The sequence below is a fragment of the Telopea speciosissima genome, chromosome 4 (assembly GCF_018873765.1).
Source record: "Telopea speciosissima isolate NSW1024214 ecotype Mountain lineage chromosome 4, Tspe_v1, whole genome shotgun sequence".
In the NCBI taxonomy this organism is placed as follows: Eukaryota; Viridiplantae; Streptophyta; class Magnoliopsida; order Proteales; family Proteaceae; genus Telopea; species Telopea speciosissima.
Window position 1 is genome coordinate 57,549,272 of NC_057919.1, and position 27,841 is coordinate 57,577,112.

At 39.9% G+C, this 27,841-nt stretch overlaps 1 protein-coding gene across 2 annotated transcripts; it reads right to left on the reverse strand.

The window, feature by feature from the left end:
* On the reverse strand, positions 1–27,002 carry LOC122658795. Of its 2 annotated transcripts, XM_043853913.1 has the most exons (15): positions 26,614–27,002; positions 25,662–25,771; positions 19,866–19,928; positions 19,592–19,778; positions 19,097–19,201; positions 18,890–19,020; positions 18,153–18,732; positions 12,991–13,056; positions 12,746–12,822; positions 10,488–10,769; positions 4,430–4,769; positions 4,190–4,339; positions 840–1,379; positions 272–475; positions 1–228 (listed from the first exon to the last, which is right to left on the reverse strand). In XM_043853913.1, exons 1-14 carry the CDS (start codon positions 26,872–26,874, stop codon positions 287–289), a joined length of 3,081 nt encoding a protein of 1,026 aa, XP_043709848.1. In that variant the 5' UTR covers positions 26,875–27,002; the 3' UTR covers positions 1–228; positions 272–286. The 2 variants fall into 2 exon arrangements, with proteins under 2 accessions (XP_043709848.1, XP_043709847.1); XM_043853912.1 differs by having other exon boundaries at positions 1–475.
* Positions 27,003–27,841: the final 839 nt, after the last annotated feature.

Sequence of the window (27,841 nt, forward strand, 5' to 3'; positions counted from 1 at the left end):
TTTTCAACACAGAATCCTGGACCTTCATATAAATGCACTAACTCAAATTTACAGTAAGGGTGGAAAATGTTTTGCCTGTACAGAAGTTCCATGAATGGAATGAATAGATAGTATGGCATTCACATTGATGATACAAGAGTTTAACTATCATATACAATAAATCTCTCAATTTGAAAAAGTAGAGACGATAAAATCTTGTATCTCATCTCCAGTATGGAAAAGTAATGCTGCTTGTACCCAATTAAAACCCGAGTAAACCAAATTGTAATGATTGGAACTGCTAATCTCAGGGTTTCCTCAAGGCAGATGCGGCACCCATGACAACTGCCAAGACAAGGCCAAGACCAGCACCAAAGGATGCACCAAGAGCGGCAGCTGTCAAAGAACTTCCCTTGCCTTGGGAATCTTGATTCACATTGGCTGTCATTGCCTGTTCTCTTGCTGATTCCAACAAAAGTCTCTCTCTCGTGAATTCCTGCAAAAGAACACATAGTGAGCATTCAAAAATTGAATCAAAAGTTTCACAACTAGGCTTTAAGTTGACCAAACCCCAAAATCAACTATGGAACGAGAGTCTACTAAACTCATGTCCACAGACAAGGCACAGATGCAAAGCACTTCCAGTCACTTGAGGCTCCAAACAAGGAGATCAACACAATGGCTTCACACAATAGTCATAGAAATCCAATCTATTGGAATCTGTTAATAATCAGTCCCTTAAAATCCATGCACCTGTAAAGGATTCATCTAGATACACCTCTAAAAGGGGAGTTGATTTGTGTGCGATGAATCTTTATAATCTCCTAGTTCAATACAGTTACTGAGTGAATTCTCTCTACCTGTAAAGAAGACTCCTCATGGGTCTGAAGCACACGGTGAATGAGCTGACGAAGAGCAGTTACACCCTCCACAGGCAGAACATTGGGTTTCCTTTGGAAAGGCATCCGAACAATGTTAATAGGAGCAAGAATAAGCTTTTGGGCACCCACCATCCCCTTAGAATCCGCAGCATCTGTTGTACCCCATGACTGAGGACTGACGGCAGCAGTTGGTGTCACATAAGGGCAGGAATTGATAACTTCAGTTGTGCTTGGAGATGCTTGATATGCTTGGACAACAGCCCCAATTGCTGCTTTTTGTTGGTGTGCACTGATAGAAAATTTGTTTGTTATAGCAAGAACCCAAGGGATTCCCAGTGCTTTAGCCTCATTCAACAGAAGAGCAAGTGCTGGCTGTGGCTGTGAATCATTGGATTGGTTGTACCGCGGTATCTTGTGTGACAGGTTATGCACAAGAACAATCAGATCAGTTTTCCTACAAAGATCACGCACTCCTGTCCACAACTCATTCCTGAAATGGGTGGCCTCCAAATTCAGCTCCTGTCACACAAAACCCAAAAAATAAATTGAATTAGATTAGATTAAAATTAGAAACATGCAACCCACAACTATGAATGCTTTGGGTACAAATTTTCTTGCAAAGTAGTTCCAGGCATTCTCACCCGCTTGAAGCGGCAGTAAAGGCCTTTATATGACACAACAGTTCTCCCAAATAAAACGCGTATGCAAATCAACAAACTACTACATTGTTAAAAGAATACCATTAAGATCTAATCCTAACCCTTAATCTTTTCAAAAATATTCTCTAGTTGACATATCATACCTTCCTACATCAGTCCTTTTATCATACTATGAAACAGATTAAGAGCTCCTGGAAACTGATTGTGGACAAAGGAATTATGGTTCTTAGGGGAAATTTATGGCTCTCTGGCTGAAACCAGCAGAGCAATGGTGGGTAATTGTTTTAAAAATTGGCTCTCTAAGTGTTTCTTGTGATGTTTATCTCAAGTTGCCCTTGATTTCATTACTGTTTTGCATCACACCCCAATTGCTTTGCAGGATTTGGAATTGAATCATCCTAACATCAAGGTCCTCCAAAGACCTACTAATGTAGAAGGGGTTCACAAAGAACCACTCTACAGTAGGATCGATGACAGGTTGCAGCAGATCATCATAATAGCAATAAAATCAGAATTAGAAAGTTAGGGTTTCGAGCCAAACGAGCCAAGTGATGGTCACCCAACTTGGATTGAGTGTAGAGGATCGTAAGGGAATGCTTGACTCCAAATTTGGTTCAGTTCTGATGGCCTGATGGAGATATCAGTGAAACACCAAAATAGAAGGTTATGGAGAACCCTCCAAATAGTGCTGGATTTGAGCTCCTGTGCAGATCGAGTGAAGGAGTGGAGAAAACCCTCTGCTGAAAGTCTCAGCCAATTGTACTGGTTGATTTGTGAGATATGAGAGATTTCCTAAATTAGAAGGTTATGGCCTATAGGCCTAACCAGCCGGCAGAACCCTCTCAAACTGGGGTCAAGTGGAGGCGGTGGTGGGGAGGTTGTGTGCTCCAAAAATCAACCAAAACTGATGCTTACCTGTTGAGATATGATCTCCACAAGTCACAGCACCAAATCTGGAATTGCAGGGGCAGCAGCAAAGTGATTCGATCCTCTTCACTGAAGAACAGTAGCAGAAGCAGCAGCAGTAGCATTCGGATGGTCTCCTCAAGGGTTGAAGCAGTCTCAATGTCACAGCAGCACTAAGGAATCGATGATGAAGAAAGAGAACGGGGAAGGTGATAGTGGAGGGGTTGGGATAGATGGATTTGGCTCTCCCAGACAGGCCCTTCAGCCCTTCAAGTCACACATACTTGCAGCAAGCAAATGTTCATTCAATCTATGTAAATCGTGGGGTGTGGCCTAAACAGCCTTACAATAAATAGAGGGCAGAACTTGCACCTCAAGTAAAAAGAAAAAATAGAAACTTGACATGATAACTTCAACATAAAAATTAGAAACTACTCTAATTAACTTGACTGAACTAAATTAGAAACATAATAGAATCTTCACTCCTTCAAGTGGTCCCCACCATAAGTGAATATCTGCCCACACTTGAAGTCTCAAACTTTGTCAATAACTTGACAATTATACCCCCACGATTCTCCTAAGAATATTCTCACCAAGTCAAAATAAGGGGCTGTGACACTGTTCACGGGAACAGTAACGGGAACAGTATTTTGGCCTCTTTTTCTTCATGTTTTGTCCTACATCACCTATTCTACCATCTTAACATGAATTTCTCATTAATTATATGGACAGCCAAAATGCCTAATATTAAGCCACGACATCTTTTCGTGAATGTTAATTCATTTAATTAAGCCATGACATCTTTTTGTGAATGCTAATTCATTTGATTAGCCAAGGTAGTGCAATTTCCTAGCACAGATGCATAGCCAAAAGTGGGGTGATAAGAGAATGTATATTAAACCTTACTCTATTGTGTAGGGACTAGTGAAGGCCTATTACTTCACCTTATTCTGTTTTGCAATTAGTTCTAGTAATACTCTTGTTTGACAATCAATAGAAGGATCTAGAACTTGGTAACAAAGATCAGATGAGGCGCTGCCAATTGCAATACAGATCGGTCAACGTGGCAAGCTCACAGCAAAGTGATAGCCAATACCTCACAATATCCTCCTCATATTGGCAGATAACAGACTGGACACCCAATCCAATCCCGATACATGAAACCTCAATTAATTAAGTCATTGTTCATCAATAGACGATCATACATGATTCTCAGTAACCTCAATAAATATGATATGTAACAACACATTCACTGGTAAAACATGCAGAAAATCTAGGTTCACACCTTGCAGTGAAAATTGATTTGATCCAAAATGGAGAACTCAATAATAAGAGCCACTCAGGTTTTCTAATGCCAAAAAATTAAGCCTACAGTAAAAAAAGCTTAGTGTTCACAATATTTAAAACAACAAAGAAAGAAAGTAAAACGAAGGTCGTGCTTGGCGCGTTGGTTAAGTGCTCACTTGCTGAACGCTTGGTCATGGGTTCAAGTCCTGGAAACAGCCTCTTTAGAAACAGGGGTAAGGCTGCGTACATTTGACCCTCCCCAAACCCTGCTAAACGCAGGAGCCTTATGCACTGGATACGGCCTTTTTTTTTTTAAAGAAAGAAAGTATAAATGAAATGCGCCATTTACTGTATAACAGTAACAATCATCCGTTAACATTAACCAATACAAGGGGATAGATACCTAAGTAGAAGACACAATTGTCACTATGACAGTATGAAGGGAAGCAGAAAGCTGATCAACTTAGAAAAAGGTACCTGCAAATTTATTCCTGCTGAATCTGAATAGCATAAACCATGAGCAATTCCTTCTTGACTATTGACCTCCGGAGGGAAACCCTCAAGACAGATGGTGGTAGATTGGCCCCGACCCAGTAGAGCATTAAACAAAGAAGTTTTGCCAGCACCCTAAAACAATCCATGAATCAATTTACAGCCTGTCAAGCTATGAAATACCACAATGCCAAATATCATAATAAAAAATCTAAATAAGAATACCTCAAGACCAACTAATCGCACTCTACGAGTTCTGACTTGAACTTCCTTTGAAACAGTAGTGAAATCACTTGTACAGAATATGACAAAACCATTTAATCCTTCAGGGCGAATGCTTCCACCCTCCTGATGTGATCCTATATTGAAGTTCCTGCTAGGATTTATGGACTCCGTATCAACTGAAGGAAAGCCTGTCATCAAAGGATCTACTATTATCTGATTTTTTGGGGGCCGTTTGAGTGGGGGTCCAACTAAGACCCGTATCTTTTGTAAATCTGTCTCTAATCCAAGAGTTGAAGAATAAGGTGGCATTGAGGGTAATGACTCTACTGTGGTAGAACACCTGCACACAAAAAATGTGATCTCATGAGACAAATGATAACACACAGAACAAACTCCCACCATGAACATGTGAATGAAAACAAAGTGATACATATATGGTTGAGCCAGAGCATGTTGTCAAGCATGGTCTCAAGGCAACACCCAGGTGCCACCTTGGTGACCAGGCAGTGACTGGAGGTCCAGACGAGTCTTGCCCAGGTGAGGTTGAGCTAGGCACATCACTAGATTTCCAGGGGCTGCTTGGGCAAGCAGGCATGCACCTACCCTGTATTTTTGTCTGCAGAAACTACCTAGTGAGATATTGAATTATTTGAATAAAATTATTGGAGACTGAATTAGAGTCTGCTCCATATGAAGATTGGGACATCTTTTTTCTTTTTTTTTCTTTGGTTGGAATTGTAGTACTTTTATATTTTGTGCTCTATATGTAGTATGTACGTGCTTTTATATTTTGTGCTCTGTTTGTAGTATGTACTCAAATGTATCAGTGTTGGCAACTTGACTGCCTTTGTGGGCATTGTAAAATATTTTTATTTTGAAAGGAGGCAAGAACTTATTAAGCTTAGAGAATCAAGATTTGCAAATCATACATTTTGTTGATGTAAATTGGGGTTTTTTAGTTTACTTGTGCCTTTATGTTAGGGAAATTTTGTGTTTCTATTTTGGTTTTGTTGTAGACAATAGAGACAGATTTCTGCCTGTCTGTATTAAGGATTTTGTTAGAGTATGTGTATGCATCGGTTGGAAGTCCATGGGGGTCCATGGACCTCTACATTGTGGGATAGTCTTCTTATCTAATTTTCTCTTTGATGTAGATCCCAAGTCCATATGTACCCGCAGGAACAAGCCCCAAAACCAGCGCAGCAAGGTTGTGGGATGCAACTGCTGTGAGAAGCAGCCTGGTCTGATGATGTGGCAAGTTTTTGCTGGTCCGATGGAGCAGCACCTAAGGCAGCCTCAGCCCAAGCCCAGAGTGAAGCATGAAGAAGTTAAAAGACCAAAATACAGCCTCAGCCCAAGTTTTTTAGAAGATTTTGTGGGCCCATCAAGTGGAAAGATCTCATCCTAATACTGCCAAAGTTTAGTCTCTATTTTCAGCTTTAGAAAGTATATCAGATAGCTTCTAATTTCAGTTTGTTTCTATTTTTGTTTTCCTTGCTTGTTTAGAAGGCTGGATCTATAAAGCCTTATTAGTTTCCATTTTCATCTAGTTTCTATTTTTCATTAGTTGCTATTTTAGTACCTTCTATTTTGGTTTTAGGAAGTTTCTATTTTCTGCCTTCTATTTTGTAAGCCTTATTAGTTTCTATTTTCATTACCTTCAGGCTTGCCATATTCCTACAGTCTTGGAGATCTATAACTCAGTGATTTTATTGAGTTTTGATTCGGGGTTATTTTCTAGCCAGTTATTCTCTCATTCCTCTTTTGTCGTGCATGATGATTGATCCTAAACCTTCTGCGGACAATGCCATTGACCAGATCACCACTATAAAACTACATGGAATTGGAAATTATCTGTTGTGGGCTCCGGCAGTCAAGGTTTATATTAATGCAAACAGGAAGCTGAAATACCTCCAATCTGATCCTCCTTCCACTGATTCCAAAGATCCTACTGAGATAAAAGCCTATGAGGAGTGGATGCGTGAGAATGATACCCTCCTTATATGGTCGTGGCACAGCATGGATCGGGAGATTGCAGTGAATGTTATGTTCCATCCCACTGCCAAAGGAGTGTGGAACGATCTGAAGCACACCCACTCCCAAGTTCCAAGAGAAGAATCTATCTAGGGTTTATGAGTTATATGGAAAAGTTTTTAAATTCAAGCAGGAGAATGAGTACTTCAATGCTTTTACAGGTATAAGAGAAGAGTTCAATATTCATCAGCCACTTACTACTCATCTAGAGCAGTTACAACTTCAGAGGGAAGAATTTTATGTTGCATAGTTTATGGCTGGTAAATTCTGATTATCAGTCTGTTAAGAGTCAATGCTTGCTGGGGAAAAGGTACCTACACTTAATGAGTCATTTACATGTCTTTAGTGGATTGTCACCCCTTCACGCCATGATACCTCTTCTAAAGAGAGTTCTGCATTTGTTGCTGGTCGTGGCCGAGGCTCTAATTTCTATAGGAGAGGGCATGGCTCATGGGGAGGATGATGCTGTGGTGGTTGTAGTACAGGTGGACAGCAGAGTAACCGACCCGTCAGATAGTGTTCCATCTGAAGGCGGGCTCGGCATCCGCCGTAATCGTGACTCCAATACTGCAGGTATTCTGAAGCTCATTTGGAAAATCTCTTCCAAATAGGACTCCATTTGGGTTCAATGGGTTTACTCCCATCTTCTCAAATCCGACTCCATCTGGACTGTCTCCACCCCTTCGGACTGTTCTTGGGTCTAGCGCAAGATCCTTTCCCTCCGCCCCCTTGCTCTCAGCGCTACCTCCTACTCTATTGTTGATGGCTCGGCCATCTCCCTTTGGCTTGACCCCTGGCACCCCTTGGGGGTCCTCTATAATTGATTTGGGGCTCAATCCATCTACTCTTCTGGCATCCCCAAGTCTGCCCCCCTCTCATCCATTATCTCCCTTGGTTCTTGGTCCCCCCCTCCCCCTTCCCCCCCTCCCCCCTCCCCCCTCCCCTCCCCTCATGCGGACAAGGTCATCTGGCTCCCCTCCCCGAATGGCCTTTTTAGCTTTAGATCCGCCTGGAACTTTGTCAAGCCTCGCTCCCCTACCATTATTTAGCATCAGCTTGTCTAGTTCAAAGGCCACATCCCTCGCCATAGCTTCCTAGCCTGGAGAGCTCTTAATCTTTGCCTCCCGACCCAAGCTTGTCTCCTGCACCGGAGAATTAATGTCCCTCCCTCTTGCATTTTTTGTTGGAGTGGTACCGAAGACATTGACCACCTTTTCTTTGATTGCCCCTTCACCTCTACCATTTGGAAAAAATCCCTCCCCTCCATCTGGCCTCGCAGCAGAACCCCCCTCCCCTTTGCTAGAGAGTGGCTTTGGCTGGTTATGACTTTCTCCAGAAGATCTGTGACACTATTGGTAAACTTGTGTTTGGTGCTGCCCTTTATCACATCTGGATGGAGAGGAACTTCAGGAGATGGACCTCCAAATCTAGGTCTTTTGACCTAATTTGGAAAGCCATCTTTCGGATGTCTCCTCGAAACTCCAGTTTCTTCCTCACAAGAGGTTTTTGGACACCCCAAGGAACAGGCATATTGTTAATTCCTGGGGCTTAGATAGTGCTCTTTTGAAGTCCCCATCCCCTTCTTAGTGGGCTTGGGGCTTGACTCTTTCCCCTCCCCCCTCTCCCCCTTTGTATATCCCCCCCTCTGTCTTTCTCGCCTCTAGGCTTTGTTAATATATTTTTATTCACAAAAAAAAAATCATATTTTGATATGGACAAAACATGGCAAACCAAATTGTGCTCCACAATCCCCCAATACGGTGGCATCTGATGGATATTCTGAGATGTCTTCTAGTGACACTAGCATTGCATCCTCATCTGCAACTCCACCATCTGGTTCTGGACCTCATGATGATTACAATCAAATTCTTAAGCTTCTCCAAAACCTTAAGCCTTCCACTAGTGCTTCCTCATCCACTGCCACCTGGCTCACACTAGTATATCCTCCTCGGTCTATATAACACTTCATCCATTCCCTGGATAATTGATTTAGGAGTCTCTACCCATATGATTGGTAAGTCTCACAACATTCTCTCTCCACCTCTGAAAATTGCACATCCTTCTAAGGTCATACTTGCCGATGGCTCGTCTACTTATGTAACTTCTTCTAGGTCTTGTCTCCTTAACCTTCTTTCCTCAGTTAACTTATGTACTTAATGTTTCCTAACTTACCTTTAAATCTTATGTTTGTTGCTCAATAACAAAGTCCTTAAATTGCTCAGTCACCTTTTACCCTGCCTATTGTGTTTTTCAGGATGTCCAGACAAGGAATATAATTGGTGGAGGGCGTGAGAAGGATGGTCTCTACATTGTGATGATTCCACTATGGCGGTTGCTTCTGCTACCTCTCCCGCAACCTCTTCACTTCATTGGCATTACCTATTGGGACACCTTTCCCTTTCCAAGCTTCAATAGATGGTCCCTAGTTGCAAGAAAATTTCTCATCTAGAGTGTGAAGCCTGTGAGCATGGAAAACATCACTGCACCTCATTCCCATCTCATGATGCTCCTCATAGTTCATCTTTGTTTACTTTAGTTCACTCCTATGTGTGGGGACCTTGTCACGTCAAGAGTCATTTACGCTTTATTTACTTTGTTACCTTTGTTGATAATCATTCTCATATGACATGGTTATATTTGTTAAAGGATCGTGTTGAATTCTTATCTACATTTAAAATTTTTTGGTGTCCATTACATTTTTTTCATTCAAATAATGCCTTAGAATATACAGTTATACACAACATGAAATATCTGACTTTTGCTCTGCATACGGAATGACACATCAAACTAGTTATTCTTATACTCAACAGAATGGAGTCGCTGAAAGGAAAAATAGGCACTTGCTTGAGAAAAAAATATGCTGTTGTTGCATGCTTGCTCCCCATGGAGATTCCTTAGTGTATGATCTAAGATGGAAGGGTCTTGTGTTCGATCCAGTCGACTCCTTGCGGAGGGAAGCCCGGGAGGCTGATTCATGCTTGTGTTCTTCATCCTAACACTGTTCTAAAGTTGTTAGAAGACTCCTATCTTCAATCGATTATCCTCAAGTGCAGACACTCAAACTTTGTTAATTTCTAATTCTGTCCTAACCTTCTAATTCTGTTCCTTCACTCCCCTGCTCAATCTAGCCATCAGCTTTCTATCAAATTTTGAGCAAACCATGTACCCTGTGAGAGGACCCTTCGATCCAAATTTCAGGTCCATTGGACCACTGGATTTGCTGTTTTAGGTTTTCTGCATCGTCCTGCGGCTCCTGCCCGAGTTAAGTTTTTCTGCAGTTTTGATCTGTTTTATGAAATCGGTAGGAAGATTTAAAAGCCTGTTGAATGAATAGAAGCCTTTGATATTAACCCCTACTTTGTTTCAGACCTAAATATCTACATCCCTGTCCTATTCACAGTACGTAAACTGCTATCTACAATCTGACTTCCTTCTATTCTGTTTCATACCTTTCCCCCTCAGTTTTACTACTGCCTGAATATCATTAAAGTGTGATTCCTTCTCTGATTTAAGATCCTGTTCTGGGACAGATTTGAAACTTTCAAATCTGTCCTACATTATCATAATATGTCAACCAAGCGCATAAACTATTAGAATGCCAACTATAGTCAGGAGTCTAGATAAAAAGATTCCGACTCTAACTCAAGTTGAGTTTAAGATTCGACTGGATATTAGACACACATAAACTACAAGTCCTTTACTATAGTTTCACCTTAACTTATATAGGTACATTAGGAATAAGTTATGCAGTGGAAAATCAAAAATCAATCTTTTCTGATGATATTGCAATGTGAAGAATCCCTTTGAATGTATTCAGGTTATAACTGTTGGCTCCCATCAATCCCATCCTTTAGTTGTTTATACCAAGATGCTTGCATTTTACGTCTTCCATTTGTATTTGGATAATCATCAAGTCATGAAACAGCATTCTAACGAGTCATGATTCACTCTATTATCATCTTACAATTTAAAAAATGCCTAGCAGATAAGATAATGAGATGTAAAAGGAGATAATAGGCAATACCAGTTACCATTCACTTGAGCCTGAACTAGTGTGCAGAGATGTAATCCATAACCAGTGATATCAACTTTTAATCGTTCTTCCTTCTTCGCACCAGGAACACCACTCCAACGTAGAGGAACAATAGATGTAGCTGTGCGTATAGCAGGGGACTCTACAATATGGCCAAGCTCTACAGCACCAGCAACTGTAAGACCAAGCCATTGCTGTAAATGTGGGAATTGTGGCAACTGCTCTATTCCCAAGAATGAAGAAGCATTAACAGACATGCACAAGTCATAGATTCTGCAAGAAAGAGAGAACTGTGGATCAAGTACTAAAACTGGACTTCTTATTATATTATATAAATTAAAAATATAGTTTTAGGACCAATACCAAGTATGGCTTTGATTCGAGTTGATTGGAGAAGGCTGAGTTGAGTTGAGTTTTAAAAAAGCTAATAATACAGAGTTGTTTCTTTACCAAGGTATTAAAACTCGGAACTCGGTACCAACTCGGTCACTTGAAAAACCGAATCGAGTCGAAATCTCGGCGAGACCTCGCCGAGTTGGTGCATTTTTTTTTTTTCCGACTCGAAGCCTCACCTCGGTGGGTTTTAGACCTAGTTTGGGTCTGAAACTTGGTATTCAGCCTATTTTAGGCCATTTAAACACAATGGTACTATCAGATTTTGCAAAAACAAAGTCCCAATAGGAGTTATGTACTGGTCAACCTTAATTTGGTGTACATGAATGCTGTCAAAATCGCTCTGAATGAAAATATTTTCTTAGACATCAAAACAAATGAATATTTTACCGCACTTTTGGTTTTTAGCAATGTTTTACCATATTAAGATTTATGAAATTTTTAGATTTGAGAAAAACCCCAGCATTAGAAAGTTAAAAATTGCACCTACCGTCGAAAATCCAGTTTTTGTTCTTGAACTGGGGGGGTTGACTTTTTTTCCTTTTGGAATTTTATTTTTTAACTATTTTTATTAGATTCAAATAGGGGGGTATTTGCTTATTTATGAATAATATCTTAAGTAAATGAAATACAAATTCATGTACTTAAAAGATATTAGGCATAAATAAGGGTCTGTCTTAGTTCCTGGCCTAAATAAGTGTCTGTATACCAAGGTTTGCATAGATAGGTGTCTGTATACCAAGATTTTCCACCAAGATCTCGAGATCTGGCACTCATATAAAGGAGTTTGGGTCGAGATTCTCGAGATCTCGAGAACTCGACAAGATCTCGAGATCTCGGTCGAGTTGTTGCACTTTTGCAACTCGTATGCCAACTCGTCTCGGTTTCTCAAAAAACCGAGAAACTTGGTGAGATCTTGCGAGTTCTCGAACTATGTTCTTTACTCTTTCATGAATTGTTTAGAGTGAACAGATTATAAAGTTTTCTCTCGATCTCTTTTCAGTAACAAGGAAATGCTATGTTTCAATTCCAAAAAATGTGATAATAAATGTTCCATAAAGCAATAGTAAGATCCATCTTCCTCTTGGTTCAAGCAATTTCGTTTTCCTACTTTTTCTCTACTTCGCTCTGCTTCAAAAAGGAAGACCAGTCACTGTTAAAAGTGCATTTGAATCGTTACATAGAGTTTAAATTAATGAATGCAAGAATATGAATATCATTGGAATGTCTAAGTAAATTAGCATCATGGTGAAAAATGAGTTGAATTTTCTTTCTTCATCATTTAGTCTGGTGCAAGAAAAGGATCACTAGCAAAGGGAAAACTCCAAAACCGAATGACATACAAAAAGGTGCAAGTGTCTGAGATAGAAACTTGGAAGCTGGCTGTAGTACGAGACAAGAACCACCCCCCCCCCAAAGAGAAAGTATTAACTTGGAAACTTACTAAATGGAGATACCCAAAAAACAAAAAATTCCACACACCCTATTAATTAATGCTTTCCAAAGCATATCAGTAATCAAAACTCCATCGTTCTGACTTATAAAAGCATTCCTTGAAAACCTTTCATCTAGCAGAAAACATTTGCAAATGAAAATACAAGGACCAGGAGGTTCAAAAACTAAAACATAGGACAGAAAATAATTCCTCCCGGGCAACACTTTCTTAATCCGAACAAACAACGAAACAATATCTTGATGATTAAATTGCTCAACCACCTGAAAAGTTGATTTAAGGGTTTTAACAGTGTCAATAAACAAAGAAACCCAACAGGAAAAGATGGTCAATGATAAGAACTTCAAGCAGCACTAGATGAAACATAGGAAAATTTTAGAGTACAGTAAGTAGTAACTCTTACTTCTGAAAGCGAGACCTATACGACTTCATTGAATGTGATTGAAATAGTTCCCTCAATTCTGATAGCACAGACCTCACCTGCAAATGCCTTTGCCAGTAGAAAGCAATAAGATGAGAGAATCTACAAATTTCTGTACATTTGTTTACTGCTTGTAGAAATTGATAATAACATGAAACAACTAGAATTACACTAGTTCCAAGAGACAAAATCCTGAAATAACATGTAAGAATAAAGGTAGTTCATACCGACGTTAATTTTGAGTACTCTGCATCGGAGAGTGATTCAACTGAAGAGTTGCCCAAGAGATAAAGCTGATGCATATCACAAATAGAAAGGTTATTTCAAGATGAGTTTACAATTATATATGCAGAATCTATAGGAACATCAGCATCACAAGCATGATATGAGTTATTCGGACTAAAGATTTCTAGTAAACACACTCTCCCCCTCCCCCCTCCCACTTGGAACTGCTGCAAGCAATACATAATAGTCTCAAAGGAGGTAATGGAAGCCTTGGAGAAAATCATGAGATCATCTGCGAAAGCCAGATGGGATAGCTTGAGGGCTTTGCACTTGGGGATGGGGGTAATGAGCTGCTGATCTGTACAAATTTGGATATTCCGAGATAAAACTTCCAGAGCTAAAGTGAAGATGTAGGGAGAAAGGGGGCACCCTTGACGAATACCCACAGAAGAAGCAAAATAGCCTGCAGGGCTACCATTAACAAGTACAGAGAACCTGGGGGTGGATATGCAACAATGGATCCAATGAGTAAAGACCGGAGGGAATCCCATCTTAGACAACACCTTACCAATAAATTCCCATCTTAGAGAATCAAAAGCTTTACGAATATCAATCTTCATCAGAGCAGCTGGGGAATGGTTCTTTCTCTCAGAGCCTCTAACAATCTCATTGCAAAGGAGGATGTTATCTGAGATATTTCTCCCTGGAATGAAGGCAGACTGATTTTCACTAACAAGAAGGTTCACAACAGTCTTGAGCCTGAGGGCGAGGACTTTAGCAATGAACTTGTATATAAGATTGCATTGTATTCAAGATTTTCATCTCTATATAATGCAAGTACTGGCTGCTCTCCAAGGCAACCCAGAATTTTGAAAACAAAAATCCTCTTGTGAGAACCCTTGTGAGAAACAAGGGCTGTAAGACTCAGCAACCCAGGTGTGACTCCTGCGGATTGACCTAGGTGTGACTCCTACAGCTGGTAGACTGGTGGGACGGGACTCCAGCATTACAACCTAGCTATCTATTTTCATACCTACCTATTCTCTTCCAGATTCGATCTTGGCTTGCTTACCCTCCTGGGTTTGCAACAGCTAGACTTATTCCTAATAAAACAAGCTTATTTTGGTGATGAATCTGCATCATTATCCTAACTTAATGGGGTCGGCTATATGGATCCAAAACAAAGAAAGGAAAGAGGGTAATAAGGACAAATGAGAGATGTAAACTAAAAAAGAAAAAGAAGAGAGAAAGAAAGAAATTTGAAAGAAGGAAGTAAGAGGAAAGAGGGCAGCCCAACAAGTCAGGAGAATCTCAGCTAAATGGGGTCTGCTACATAGATCCTTGCCCTCCAATAGGCTCTATCCGAGGTCATAGTTGGTACAAGACCAATACTATGCATGTCCTTCCTTAGAACTTTTCCTATGGTCATTTCAGGCCTGCCCCTCGCTCTTTTAGCTCTATCAATTAGGAGCATATCACTCCTCCTTACTGGGGCGTCCCTAGGCTTCCGTTGAACATGACCATACCACCTCAGACAACTCATAGGATCATCATTGTGCCAAGAAAATATAGAATTGTGATTACCCTTAATTTTTTAGCCGTTTATCATTTGGGTGGGCCCATAGTGACCTATAATCAGGGTTCTCAACCCCAGTTTGCATTATGCTAATCTCTTAAAATTAAGTCCAAAGAAATGCTATCGTCGGATGACTTAAATCTGAGTGAGCTTTGGGTCAGGCAAGTTCCACAAGCTTAAAACTCTCATGAACATCAAATGGCTACATATGCTATATTTAAGGATATAACATGTTCGATTTGGCTATTAAGGCCAGATCAACTAGGACCAATATGTACTTATCTCATATTTCTCTTCTCTAATCGTTATAAGATTTTCTCTTTCTACCAAAAAAAAAACATGTTCGATTTAATGAAGACTTTCCAGGATATACCATGTTCAGTTTAATAAAGACTTTCCAACTTGTATCATGACACCAAATCTGAGCATTGTAAGGATCATTCTTCTTAATGTAAGTCAAACTTTTCCTTTAAAAAAAAATTTTGTCCCAAAGAAATGCTACAAAAAGAATGAAGTAGAGACCAATGAACAAATTCTAAGTTAGAGTTTCTATCAAAAAAGTCCTTGGAGTGGCATAAACCTGAAATCCTACCTAGTACCCCATATGCAAGCCACTTATAGAACATTTCCACTTTTCTCATTTTTCATTTTATAATATTATTATCCTGAAAGACACCAAAAAGTGATGCCAAATCCTTGAAGCATCACAAAAAAGAATAACAAGAGACATGCTCAGTGTAAACATTTTAATGTGTAAACCTTGTGCATGTGAGTGTCAACCAAACGACATGCTCTGTGTAGGTGCCATCTAGATTTTCAGTATACTAAAACCCAAAGCAAGGATGTTTTCAGGCAAGAAAATATGACATGCATACCCAATTAAATGTGTAAACCTTGTGCATGTGAGTGTCAACCAAACGACATGCTCTGTGTAGGTGCCATCTAGATTTTCAGTAAACTAAAACCCAAAGCAAGGATGTTTTCAGGCAAGAAAATATGACATGCATACCCAATTAAATGTGCATCTGTGTGCATGTTCTTCCAATAAATTTTCTCATTTACAAAACTTTAATTTAAGAATAAAACAAGGCACCATTAGGTCTCACTGTCATGCTTCGTGAGCTTCTAAAATGCTGATGATGATGTTCAGCACAAGTAACTCAGACACTATGAAGCTTAACCAGAAGATTACAGCCACGGTTCAAAATCACGCGATATATTACCGATATTTCGGTATATTTCAGATATCTCGACACTGCCGAGACGAGATGACCATACGAATTGAAAAAAGTCCAAATTTCGGTATATTTCGTGAAATTTCGGTATATTTTGGTAAATTTCGGTATATTTCGTGAAATTTCGGTATATTACTTAAACAATGTGTATTTAGAGATGTAAACGGATCGAATTCGAATAGAATAGGGTACTATCCGAATTCGAATTCGTTTAACAATCCATCATCCGAATCCGATCCGTTTAACCGACCGGATATATAGAATGGTATCAAATTCGAATTCGATTTCTTAAACGGATTCCAGATATTATCCAGTTCGATTCGTTTAGCAAACGAATATTAACTATCCAATAAATACCATCTACCAGTTACTGATTACCCAATTACTCCTATTCAATGTACACAGAAAAATCATCAAGAAAGTCGATCAATCTGCTGCATAAAAGCCCCAATATATTTATTTTTAAAGAAACCAAGTCTCAAATTGGGCTTGATTTTTATAGACTTCAAGCACAATCCTTTGTGAATACTGAATATGAACAACCAAGAACTTCAAGTCGAACCTGCAAATAGGTAAAAAGTGAAATCCTTATACAAAACTATTGAAAAAACAAGCGAAACGAACAAAGATAGAGAGAGAGAGCAGTAAGTGATGCAAACTTGCGAAGGATGTCGCACTCTTAGTGTTTGCCGTTTGCAGGTGTACCATGTCCGTGGAGTAAGCCTTGAGACTTGAGAGAGTGGCAAGGGAATCAGGGCTTACAGCTTAGTAGGGGCCTTGAGAGATGCAATGCTTTCCGATCAGGGTTTTATTTGAAATCCCTTGGATGTTGGACCTTGTAGGCTGCAAACACTCGATCGAAGGGGTAGCAATAGTAAGTGGAAAGGGAAAGGTGGTCCAAATACCAGATAACAAAAAATTCAGATACAAAGACGTGAGGCAGATGGGTAGCTGATATCTGTAAGCCTCGTAAATGCGCTCGCAAGTGGCTTGGTACCTTTGCTGCTGCTGATGACGCAGCTTGTGCCTACGATCATGCCATGCCGCCATCGTCTTATATGGTTCCAAGGTTCAAGACCTCCATCACGAGAACTGAAAGAATCACCGTTCCTATCGTAGGGTTGTTGTCTTCTCCAAGATGAAGAATGACCGAATGAGGGAGAGAGAGAGAGGGGAGTCGCCGGCTTAGTGGCTTCCTAGGGTTAGGGTTGTGAGTGTGACTATCAAAGAATGAAGACGAGGGATTCAGGAAGTGAAGAAGATTTTAGAGTTGAGTGACTACAATGTGATCTTTTATATCTTCTTTTCATCTCACGGTCCAAAATAAACCCCTAAATCTGACCTTTAGATTGGTATGTATCATTAAAAAAAAAAAAAAAAAAAAAGATTGTCACATAGCAGTATCACATACTTCTACACTACTATTAATGTAATAAAATTTATATTTAATTAATCTTATAATCGGATAAACAGATACGGATATAATATTTCAGATATTTTATTACCATCGGATAGCTAAACGAATCGGATAATAATCGGTCAGAAACTAGGATTATCATATTCGTATCCAATTAGTTTCCGGACGGATTCAGATAGTTTCGGGATAGGGATTTTTTGAATACGGATTCACTTAAACGAATATGAACTCGGATCGAATACGGATTTTCGACTTTCCGTTTACATCTCTGTGTGTATTTAACTATTTATACATCAGGGTCCTACCGTATACTGTCAATCAAGGGTGCAAACCTAAAACACCACTTTGAGTTCATTTTTTTGCAATATGAAGGTTTAAATGTGTTTATTTAGCTTAAATAAAGGTGTACATAAAGTATCAGGCCTTAATATAGCCAAAAACCCACCGAGATGGAGTGCCGAAATATGGCAGAAAAAATACCATATTTCAGCGAAATTTCAGATATTTCGGATATCTCGACCAGCCCGAGATACCGATATATCGCGAGATCTTAAACCTTGATTACAGCTCAGTAAAGTAACTCAAAAGGAATATTTCTAAATAAAAATCTGCCTCTGTTGCAGCTAATAATAAACGCAATAAAGAGAATCAGCACGCAACATCTTCATTTTTTATAGGCATAAAAATAGTAATAATTTGAAGTTAGACATGGTGTTGGGAGTTGGGACAGTTATTATTACGGGGGGAAATGTGCAAGTCAAAGAGGCCAATCAGAGTATTAGAGATGTAAGCCTCAAACTAATGCTAAATCCACATAAACCAAGATAAGCAACAGTACAGTTCTGAAAAATAAAAGCAATACACAATCCACCATGTGTGCAAATCCAGTGTAATAAAACATGGCGCCAAACAAAAATATCAGATTGTCCAACTTACCTGTCCAAATGGAACATAAGAAGGAAGGTATGGCACCCTGCGCCATCCCCCAGAATTATCCATAGTAGTGCTGCTCTTTCCTATTGCATTGCTACTTTTTGCTTCATCAAGTGCATCTTTGTCTGCATCAAATAAAGGTTTAAGAGAAATTCCATCTGAACCCTCTTGGATCTCAAGAGACTGTGGTGCAACTTCATCATCGGTTGATGTCAAGCCAGCACCAGAAGCCCCTGAATTTATTTCTGCTGGTTCAATTTGTCTTCTTGTAAATTTATTGATCTGTTTTCGAACACTTTCCAAGGGCACAAGCCTCGAAAGCCTCCAGAAAGAATTCTGCACCGGTCCTAAACCCAGCACAAGCTGCTCCCCCTCATTCTCTTTGGTTTTAACTGATTTTGACCCCTCAAACCTATCTTCAAGTTTCACCAATGATGGACCACTAGTTCCCAATTCAGCAGATGATTGCAATGGTTGTGCATTATAGTGATGAAAATAAGCAGGAGACAGTATACGTGGTACTAAATCCTCCGGAATGCAGTAAGTCTTGAAATAGTGTTGCCATCCTTTTCTGTGGACATAACTGGAAGTACAAAACCCAAATTATCAATGAATCACTTTGACAAGCAGAAGAAAACTTCAAAATTTTGTATGCCATCATTAGCACCAGTTGATCTTGAAATCCAAAAAATAAATAAATAGGCCAAAAAGTTTCATCGGAGATATGCCAAGAAACCTACTCTCTCAGAGCATCATTGCCAACAGGAGGCTGGGAAAATGTGATACACTTGACTTGAACTTTTTCATTTTCCTTTGATGGAGATGAACCAGCAATAACCCTCAAAATGGCAAGGGTAGCCAGAGCTGCTACCTACATCATCGAACACACATAATTAAAAAGGTGTAATTTGAATAGCCATTAGTGAAAAAAGATCAAGCGTACTTACTGCACCACCAAGAGAATGTCCACATAGGACAAGCTTTCGGTTCTTTTTCTGTGCAAGCCTGTACAATTCCAATGCTGGTATCCCTTTGGCGCGAGACAAGAATCCCTAAACACAAAACATTACTTTAGTGATCACAGATAATTTAATGAGATAGGAAATAATAGATAGAATACAACACAAGGATCAGGGATGCCAACAACATGACATTCGTCACAAACATGAAGATCAGAATCAATAACAATGTGCACATACAAGATTGTGGCTACAAAGGAAGTATTTCCCAAAACAAAATCTAGGCCTCATGACCCCTTGCTCAATTGAACCATCAGCCAGTTATTCACCAACCACATAGAACACTGGCAAAGAGACTTAACACGGAGAACCCCCACAATCTATTTCTTTTACTTTCATTCTTTTCTCTCTTTTTTTTTTTTTTTTTTTGGGGGGGGGGGGGGGGGGAGAGGGGGTTGTTGAGGAAGGAAACATTAATCTTACCCGATGAGCAGCAGGTTTGGGTTTACTTTTCTGGTGGTTGGGCTTCGATTGAAGTGGCTTTCTATGATTTTCTTCGTTTTTACTTTGTAGTTGTTCAGATTCAGCAACTTCACTCTCTTCAATATCTTCTGCTGTATCCTCATGAAATATGGCACCTTGCAGTATATTAGCATCAGCCATTACATCCCTTAAAAGAACAGCGGAAAAAAAATGTCAATAAAAATTATGAATCTTTGAATGTTTGAAAGTTGAAAAGGGCATCAACCATGCTTACTTGTACTGCTTTGTTCCAATGAAAGAAGCAAATAACGTGTCTCCTGCTTCTGCTAGCAGATACCTGCAATGGGAAGAAACACAAGGATATAAGACCAGGAGCACTGGAAAGCTAAATCAATACTCTCGAAATTTGGTTATTCTCAATACCACTTCTGAATGCATGTGGCATCTAATTACTTTAGATCATTTTCGTTGATCAATAGGGATATCAAATCAATTTAAAAAAAAAATAGATTGAGTGTGGTATTTCGATCAACAGGGATATCTAATCAATTTAAATAGAAATAGACTGAGTGTGTGGTATTTCCATTAGGAGACACAAAGTTCTTAGCCAATTTCAATAGCCAACAACAACAAAAAACCCAGCCTTATCCCAACTTAATGGGGTCGGCTACATGGATCCAAAAAAAAGGGGGGGGATAGTAAGAGGAAAGAGGCACAACCCAGCACATCGGAAGAAACTCAGCTAAATGGGGTCAGCGACATGGATCCTTGCCCTCCAATCGGCTCTGTTCGAGGTCATACTTGGAACAAGACCTAGACTATGCATGTCCTTCTTCACACCACTTCTCCTATGGTCATTTTAGGTCTGCCCCTAGCTCTTTTAGCTCCTTCAATCGGATTCACATCACTCCTCCTTACAGGGGCATCCGTAGGCCTCCGTAGAATATGACCATATCACCTTAAACGACTCTCTCGGAGTTTGTCATCGATTGGCACAACTCCTAGGTCTGCTCTTATATGTTCATTTCGTACTTTATCCTTCCTTTTTTTTCCACACATCCATCTTAACATCCCCATCTCTACTACACAAAGCTTATCAATATGACACTTCTTAACTACCCAACATTCTGCCCCATACATCATGGCCGGTCGAACAAAAATCCTATAGAACTTTCCTTTAAGCTTTAAAGGAATAGGTCGGCCACACCAACACTCCAGACGCACCTCTCCACTTCATCCATCTCACTTTAATTCTTTGTGAAACATCATCTTCTATGTCACCGTCTTTATTTATAATTGACCCCAGGTATCTAAAATAGTCACTTTGTGGTAGCTTTCTTTCCTCAATTCGCACCATATCAATATCCATACCAGTGTAACTAAAATTACACCTCATATATTCCGTTTTCGTTCTACTAACCTTAAAGCCTCTTGCTTCCAAGGTTGACCTCCAAAGCTCTAACTTAGAGTTAATCCCTTCTTTTGTCTCATCCACCAAAACAATATCAGCGGTGAAGAGCATACACCATGGGACCTCGTCTTGAATATTCTTGGTTATATCATTCATGATAAGTGCAAAAAAGTAAGGACTTAAGGTTGAACCCTGATGTAATCCAATCGTAATTGGGAATTCCTTGCCTTGACCTCCCACAGATTTCACACTAGGTACCACACCCTCATACATATCTTTAATAACATCCAAATATTTACTTGACACACCTCTCTTCAATAAAACATGTTGGATTATATCTTTAGGGACTCAATCATAGGCTTTTTCCAAGTCGATAAAGACCATATGGAGATCCTTCTTGCTATATTTATATCTTTCCATGAGCCTCCACAATAAGTAGATAGCTTCAGTTGTGGATCTACCTGGCATAAAGCCAAATTGGTTCACCGAGATATGATTCTCTTTTCTCAAACGGGCTTCAATTACCTTCTCCCAAAGTTTCATAGTGTGATCAGTAGCTTTATGCTTCTATAGTTATTTCAGCTTTGGATATCACCTTTATTTTTGTAGACCAGGACTACAATGCTTCTCCTCCATTCATCTGGCATCTTCCTTGTGCTCATAATCTTGTTAAACTGGCTAGTTAACCAATAAACCCCACAACTTCCTAGGGATTTCCAAGCTTCTAATGGGATCTCATCTGGGCCTGGTGTCTTGCCTTTTTTTCATCTTTCTTAAGGCTTCTTTAACTTCCACCAAACTAACCTTTCGTACATTTCTATGTCATGTGGTGTCTTGTTGAAAAGTGTAAGCGTCTGGATCATATCTGTTCGACCTATCTCTATTTAGTAGATCACAAATATACTCATCCCACCTCTTCACAATGTCTTCATCTCTTACTAACACTCTTCCATCACTACCCTTGATATACCTCACTTGGTCGAAATCCCTACACTTTCTTTCTCTCATCTTAGCTATCTATAAGATAGCTTAAGATAGCTTTTTCCCCTTCTTTTGTGTTTAGGTTGATATAGCATAGTTGTCAAGGCGTCGCCTAGGCGGCGTCTAGGCGCCTTGGTCGACTTGGGCGCCTTGGACGCCTTGTTCGCCTAATTGGTGTCGCCTTAAACTTTAGCCCTCTCCACCGCCTTGGGTCGCCTAACCGCCGTGACAACTATGTGATATAGAGATCCTCATATTTCTTTGCCCTAGCAATCCCCATAATCTTCCTAGCCTCGTTTCTGGCATCATTATACTTCTTTTTATCCTCTGTTTCCTTAGTCCTTTGCCAAGTCTTAAAACACAATTTCTTGGTCTTATTAATAGCTGCCTGGACCTCTTCGTTCCACCACCAAATCTCTCTAGGGGCCTGACGACTATCCTTTGCTTCCCTCAACACATCTTGAGCAACCCTCTTAATACACATCATCATCTCATGCCACATCGCATTGGTGTCTCCTTCAAAGTCCCACTTTCCTTATTTGACCACATTATCGATAAATGTCTTTAGGTACTCCCCTTTTAATCTCCACCATCTTATCTTAGGGTGCATAGGTTCTCTCCTCCTACATGTCTGGGTACTAGAACACATATCCAAGGTCACCAGCCTATATAGGGTTGTTATGCTCTCCCAAGAGGTCCTAACACACCGTTCTATTTGCCCTTCTTGTTAGGAAGAAGTCAATTTGACTGGTATGAATCCCACTTTTGTAAGTAACTAAGTGTTCCTTTCTTTTTTCAAAGAAAGTGTTCACGATGGATAGATCATAAGCTACCGCAAAGTCTAGGATGGAGGTCCCCTCCTCATTCCTCTCTTCGACTCCTAGGCCTCCATGAACACCTTCATAGCCTTTACAGATTATAATCACTCCCAATGTGGCCGTTCAGGTCACCTCCAATAATAATTGACTCATCCTGGCCAAAACCCTGTACTAAATCATCCATGTTGTCCCAAAATTGGCGCTTACTACTTTCATCCAATCCAATCTAGGGCATAGTTGTCAAGGCGTCGACTAGGCGACGCCTAGGCGTCCAGGCGCCTCGGCCGACTTGGGCGCCTTGGTCGCCTAATTGGTGTCGCCTTGAATTTGGACCTTCTCCAACACCTTGGGTCACCGAGACGCCGTGACAACTATGATCTGGGGTGCATAAGCGTAAACAATATTGACAACCCCTTTCTCCAACACTAGTTTGATGGAAATAATCCTATCACCCACTCTTTTGACCTTCACTACATCATTTTTTAGATATTTATCCACTATTATCCCCACTCCATTTCTATTACTTTGGTCTCCCACACACCAAAGTTTGAAGTCATCCAACATTTTAGCTTTGTTACCCTTCCATCTTGTCTCTTGGATACAAGTTATAATAATCCTTCGTCTCCTCATAACATCTATCAACTCCAGGCTCTTACCCGTTAAGGATCCAATGTTCTAGGAAGCTAATCTAATCCTACGTTTCTGGGCTGGCATAAATCCTCTCACTTGCCCTTACCTATTTCAATAGCCAACAGCCTTAAAATCCCAAACCCTGATTTGTTAGTTGTCCTCAATCAGAAAACCAGTAAGGCAGTAACACATTCATCACAAATCTTGGTCGAGCAGACACGATTTCCATTCTGCCTCAACCAATCCTTTTTATTCATTACATAAGCCGTAACACTGGACAAGCCCCCTCCACAAAGACATGGATGAATCCTTCCTTGAAGCAAACCCAAGCCAGAAACAAAAAGACTTCCAGTCCTGATGAGTCACGATCACGTCTCCAATAGGCCTTGAATAAAACCAACCATGATTCTTGAAGTCATCCTCAACCCCACCCCAAAAAAATATTTCTGGATCAGCCACGACCACCCCTAAGCAGCATGCATCAAAATTTGATTCCAGATAGCTATTGGAAGTACCTGTTGATTGGGCTTTAAAATCTAAACAGTTCATGGGCGTGAGCCATGAATAAAGTATCATATTATCATTTGGTTCTAACTGGGCAGAGCAAAATTCCCAATACGGTGGCGGTGGATCCCCTCTGTCTAAGAACGCTGTAGTGGTGCTGCTTCTGGTGACGCTGATGAGAATGTTGCAAGGCAAGTCCATATCTCCCTTTCCTCAACTTACCTAACTTAATCACCTCGTTGCACACCATTCTTCCTGTCAAAGGTATGGTATTCTACTCCTGTAAGTACTTAGAAATGCCCACGATGCAACCACACAGCATTGGGATTTGGGACCATAATCCTACAATGCACCCACACAGCATACCTCCTCCCTCAAAGTCAGAAACCCAAGCAGAGAAGCATGCTTCACCTCAGGGGCGACTAGCAAGAAGGGTGCTGGATGGGTGAGGAATTAAAATCATATTTCCTTACGTTTGAACTTTTCTGCAGAGGAGTGAGGAGAGGAAACAGACCTGGTCCCAAGAACATGCCATTGACCTCAATGGAAAGGCAACACATTCATTGATTCATCCAGTCAAGGATCAGGAAAGGGCAACTTTCCCCAAGTATACCAATTACCAAGTGACCAACACCACCTCCGTCCTGAAACTCTCAATACAGAATACTCACAGTGGTGGATCAGGGGGAAGGCACAACTTACATCATGAAACTCTCAATACTAAAACATGTCAGCTCTTCCAGGGGAACACTCCCTCTGTTGTCTACAACACCAACATTCTGCATCGGCACCACCGCACCACCGCCACCGCCGGAACAGACAGCAATTCTAAAATAACCGCCCCCGTTAGTCGATAATACTTAACTGCCCCTGATATAAAATGAAGCAGATTATTCAATTTCTAGTTTGGTGACTTCAGTCTACGATCACCAGCGTTAAATTACAAAAATGGCCCCATCTGCCATCCACCTACAACATATGTTTAAAGGGCATAAAAGACCAGTTACGATTTGTGCTGTATCCACTTCGGTTACAAACAGATTTACCCTAAAAAATATAGTGTTCAGAGAACACTATTTCCTAACTTAATTTATTACATATGTGCAAAAGATACAATTCTGATGTGAAATAAGGCCTGGAGATGTAATATAATAGTGCTTTGATGAAGATAAGAAATGAAAGTCTGCTGCTACCGAGAGAGAGGCAATCTCATCTAACCTAAAGTAGTAGGCTCCCCAAATCAACTGACCAATTGTCAAAATAAAGCCAGCCAAGGCCATGATAAACACCATTGTTACCATGCAAAGCAGAATTTTCATCTAGTTTTCCCCCAAAACATTCTTCTCACTTTTTCCCTTGAATCATTATTGCATTGTTTGGACTGTACATGTACACGTACACATAGAGAAGTTGCAATACTGACTAATAATAACATAACTTATCTGAAAAGAAAATATTGCCTTAAAACAGATCGGCAGAAAGATAACCTAGTACTGTGATACTCGAGCATCTATTTTCACAAGAAAAACATAAATTTCTTCTAAAGCCCCAAGGTCACAAATTTTCAATTTCCTAAAGCAACTGGAGAAGTGTCATCATAGATAAGAACTGCCACCCCAACTATAATTTTAGCCCATTAATGAACAATAAATCAGGTGAAGGAAACAATTCAGTTGAAAACATAAGATATACAAAAATATTATTAAAATTTAATGTATCAGAACACCTGTGAGGTACATGATCTAAAGATGGCTGCACACGCTCCAGAGACACAACTTGTCCTCCAAAGTCTGCCTTGAATTTGTTCACTACTCGAACAATCTCAGATGCAGGTCTCTGCCATGTTACAATGGACCCAATGTCAGAAGTATATTCAAAATTTACAGTTTTAAAAATGTGATGAGAAGATAGAGAATATTTCCACCAACTCCAACATATTTAAGGAATCCAAGGAGATACATTAGCTGATTAGAACATCATGTGGAAGATAGTATTTCCAAGTAAAAACATTATGATGAGCCATTTTGTAGGAAACTAACGAAGAGCCCAACACAATTTTGGAGCATATCTCATTGTGCCATCTTCTTAAATGCATCACCAGACAGGCCCTATATCAACATAGTAATTAAATATGCACGTTTATGGTATGACATCTTCCAAAACATAAAAGAATTTAACAGAAACAATTCCTCTTTATGCCCCCACCCCCAATAGAAGTAAAGGTCTGCCACCTTTTCTCATATTTCCTTTATGCCCCCACCCCCCACAAAAAGGAGTAAAGGTCCACCGCGTTTCTCACATTTGCAACACTTGATATTACTTCAAAAGCATTTCATGGTCGTCTTAGGATCTGTTCAAAAACATATAGTCTTCTAATCGTGTTGGTTTCTCACCTTCTAGTTTGCTCCTCATGAGTTTCTAATGTGACACAAGTAATAAACAAGAACCTATTCCTCTTTCAAGAAATGATACACACATACGAAAAAAAAAAAAGTGAATTACAAAACAACAGATTAAAGGTATGGAAATTTTGAGTAGAATCCATCTCTGCTTCTTTAATCTCAAATGAGGTATCGGAATCCCGCTGTTTCTTACAGTGTTGATACGTGAAGTTTTGAGAAAGAACAGAAATGTTCCTTTTAGCCGAAAACGAAGCCAGTGGGGAAAAGATAGATTACCTTGTAAACACACTCGGAAAGAACCATGCAGCAGAGAATGTCCTGCAAATCAGATACAGAGTCGGCCTTCACGGCATGACAGAGTTCGTGAAGCTGTTTCTTCCGCCTCTCGTACTCTTCTTGCAGCTTCTTCCTCTGTTCTCTGTCGTTCTTCCACGGCCATCTGAACTGAGCGAACTGTGGAGGCCATTGAACCTTTAAAATCCAATTCCCGCGATCTCTGATCCATGACTCCACTCTGTGATGCAGAGTTTCCATCATCCGCACAGAAGAGCAGAAGGCAAAAACCCTAATTCAATTGGAAAGAAAGTTGTTAAACGAGGAGCCCGAGTGGGGTAGTGGTAGCAGAGAAGTATATGCTTTGGCATCAAATACTTGGAAGAGAGGAGAAGTCGAACTATCAATCTATCACATACAACATGAAAGCTTTCTTTCTTTTCTAAACCAATTTACCGGATATCTTTTTCTTTTTCTTTTTCTTTTATGAATTTAACGGATTTCGTTGGATCAACCAATGCGGGATTCACACACACTTTTACATTCTTAAGTGGCTTTACCGTACTGTGCCGCAAATGGGAACTTCTCCTCTTATTCACCGCCATTTAACCTAATGATTTTGATCACAACCAAACACTTGATTAATCGAAACCGTCGAAATCGAATCCAACCGTATAAAATCGATTTAAAAACTCTTAACGTATTTTATAAGAAATCTACTACTGGTATTTTTATTTTTTTTTAAAGCCTAAATGTGGTTCTTGGCTTCGAGAACAACAAAAGTGAAAGACTTGGATTACTTGATGCAAAAGGTACATTTAAACTCTTATGCTAGAACTCTAAATATTTTATGTTGCTTTTATACCCTTATGTCATGTTTCTTATTTTTTAAAATAATATTAAATTCCTTTATCTGTCTTCGCTCTTGGAATGGAGACTATGGGTCAAATAAGGAATTCCATTAACTGGTTGGCACAAGATTTGCTCACCTCTCTCCAATGGAGGCCTTGGACTTGGTAATGCAACAACCCATAACCGGTCCTTAATCTTTAAATTAGGATGGAGGCTTTTTGATTGAACCCAATTCTATTTGGGCCAAAATTCTCAAAGCTAAATATTTTCTCCATTCTTTGATCTTTGACCCAAAAACTTTGAAAAAAATGGATCTTGGACCTAGAACAGTATAGCCTCCTTACTTCCCTCTCTTAGGAATATTACTTGGCGCAAAATT

Bases quoted from the DNA above. Each gene is read 5' to 3' on its own strand.
- LOC122658795 (XM_043853913.1), bottom strand. From the start codon at position 26,874: ATGATGGAAACTCTGCATCACAGAGTGGAGTCATGGATCAGAGATCGC. The intron at 12,823-12,990 runs GTATGAACTACC...AGGCATTTGCAG, and splicing joins AGTACTCAAAATTAACGTCG to GTGAGGTCTGTGCTATCAGA. The intron at 4,340-4,429 runs GTATTCTTATTT...GGATTGTTTTAG, and splicing joins TGCGATTAGTTGGTCTTGAG to GGTGCTGGCAAAACTTCTTT.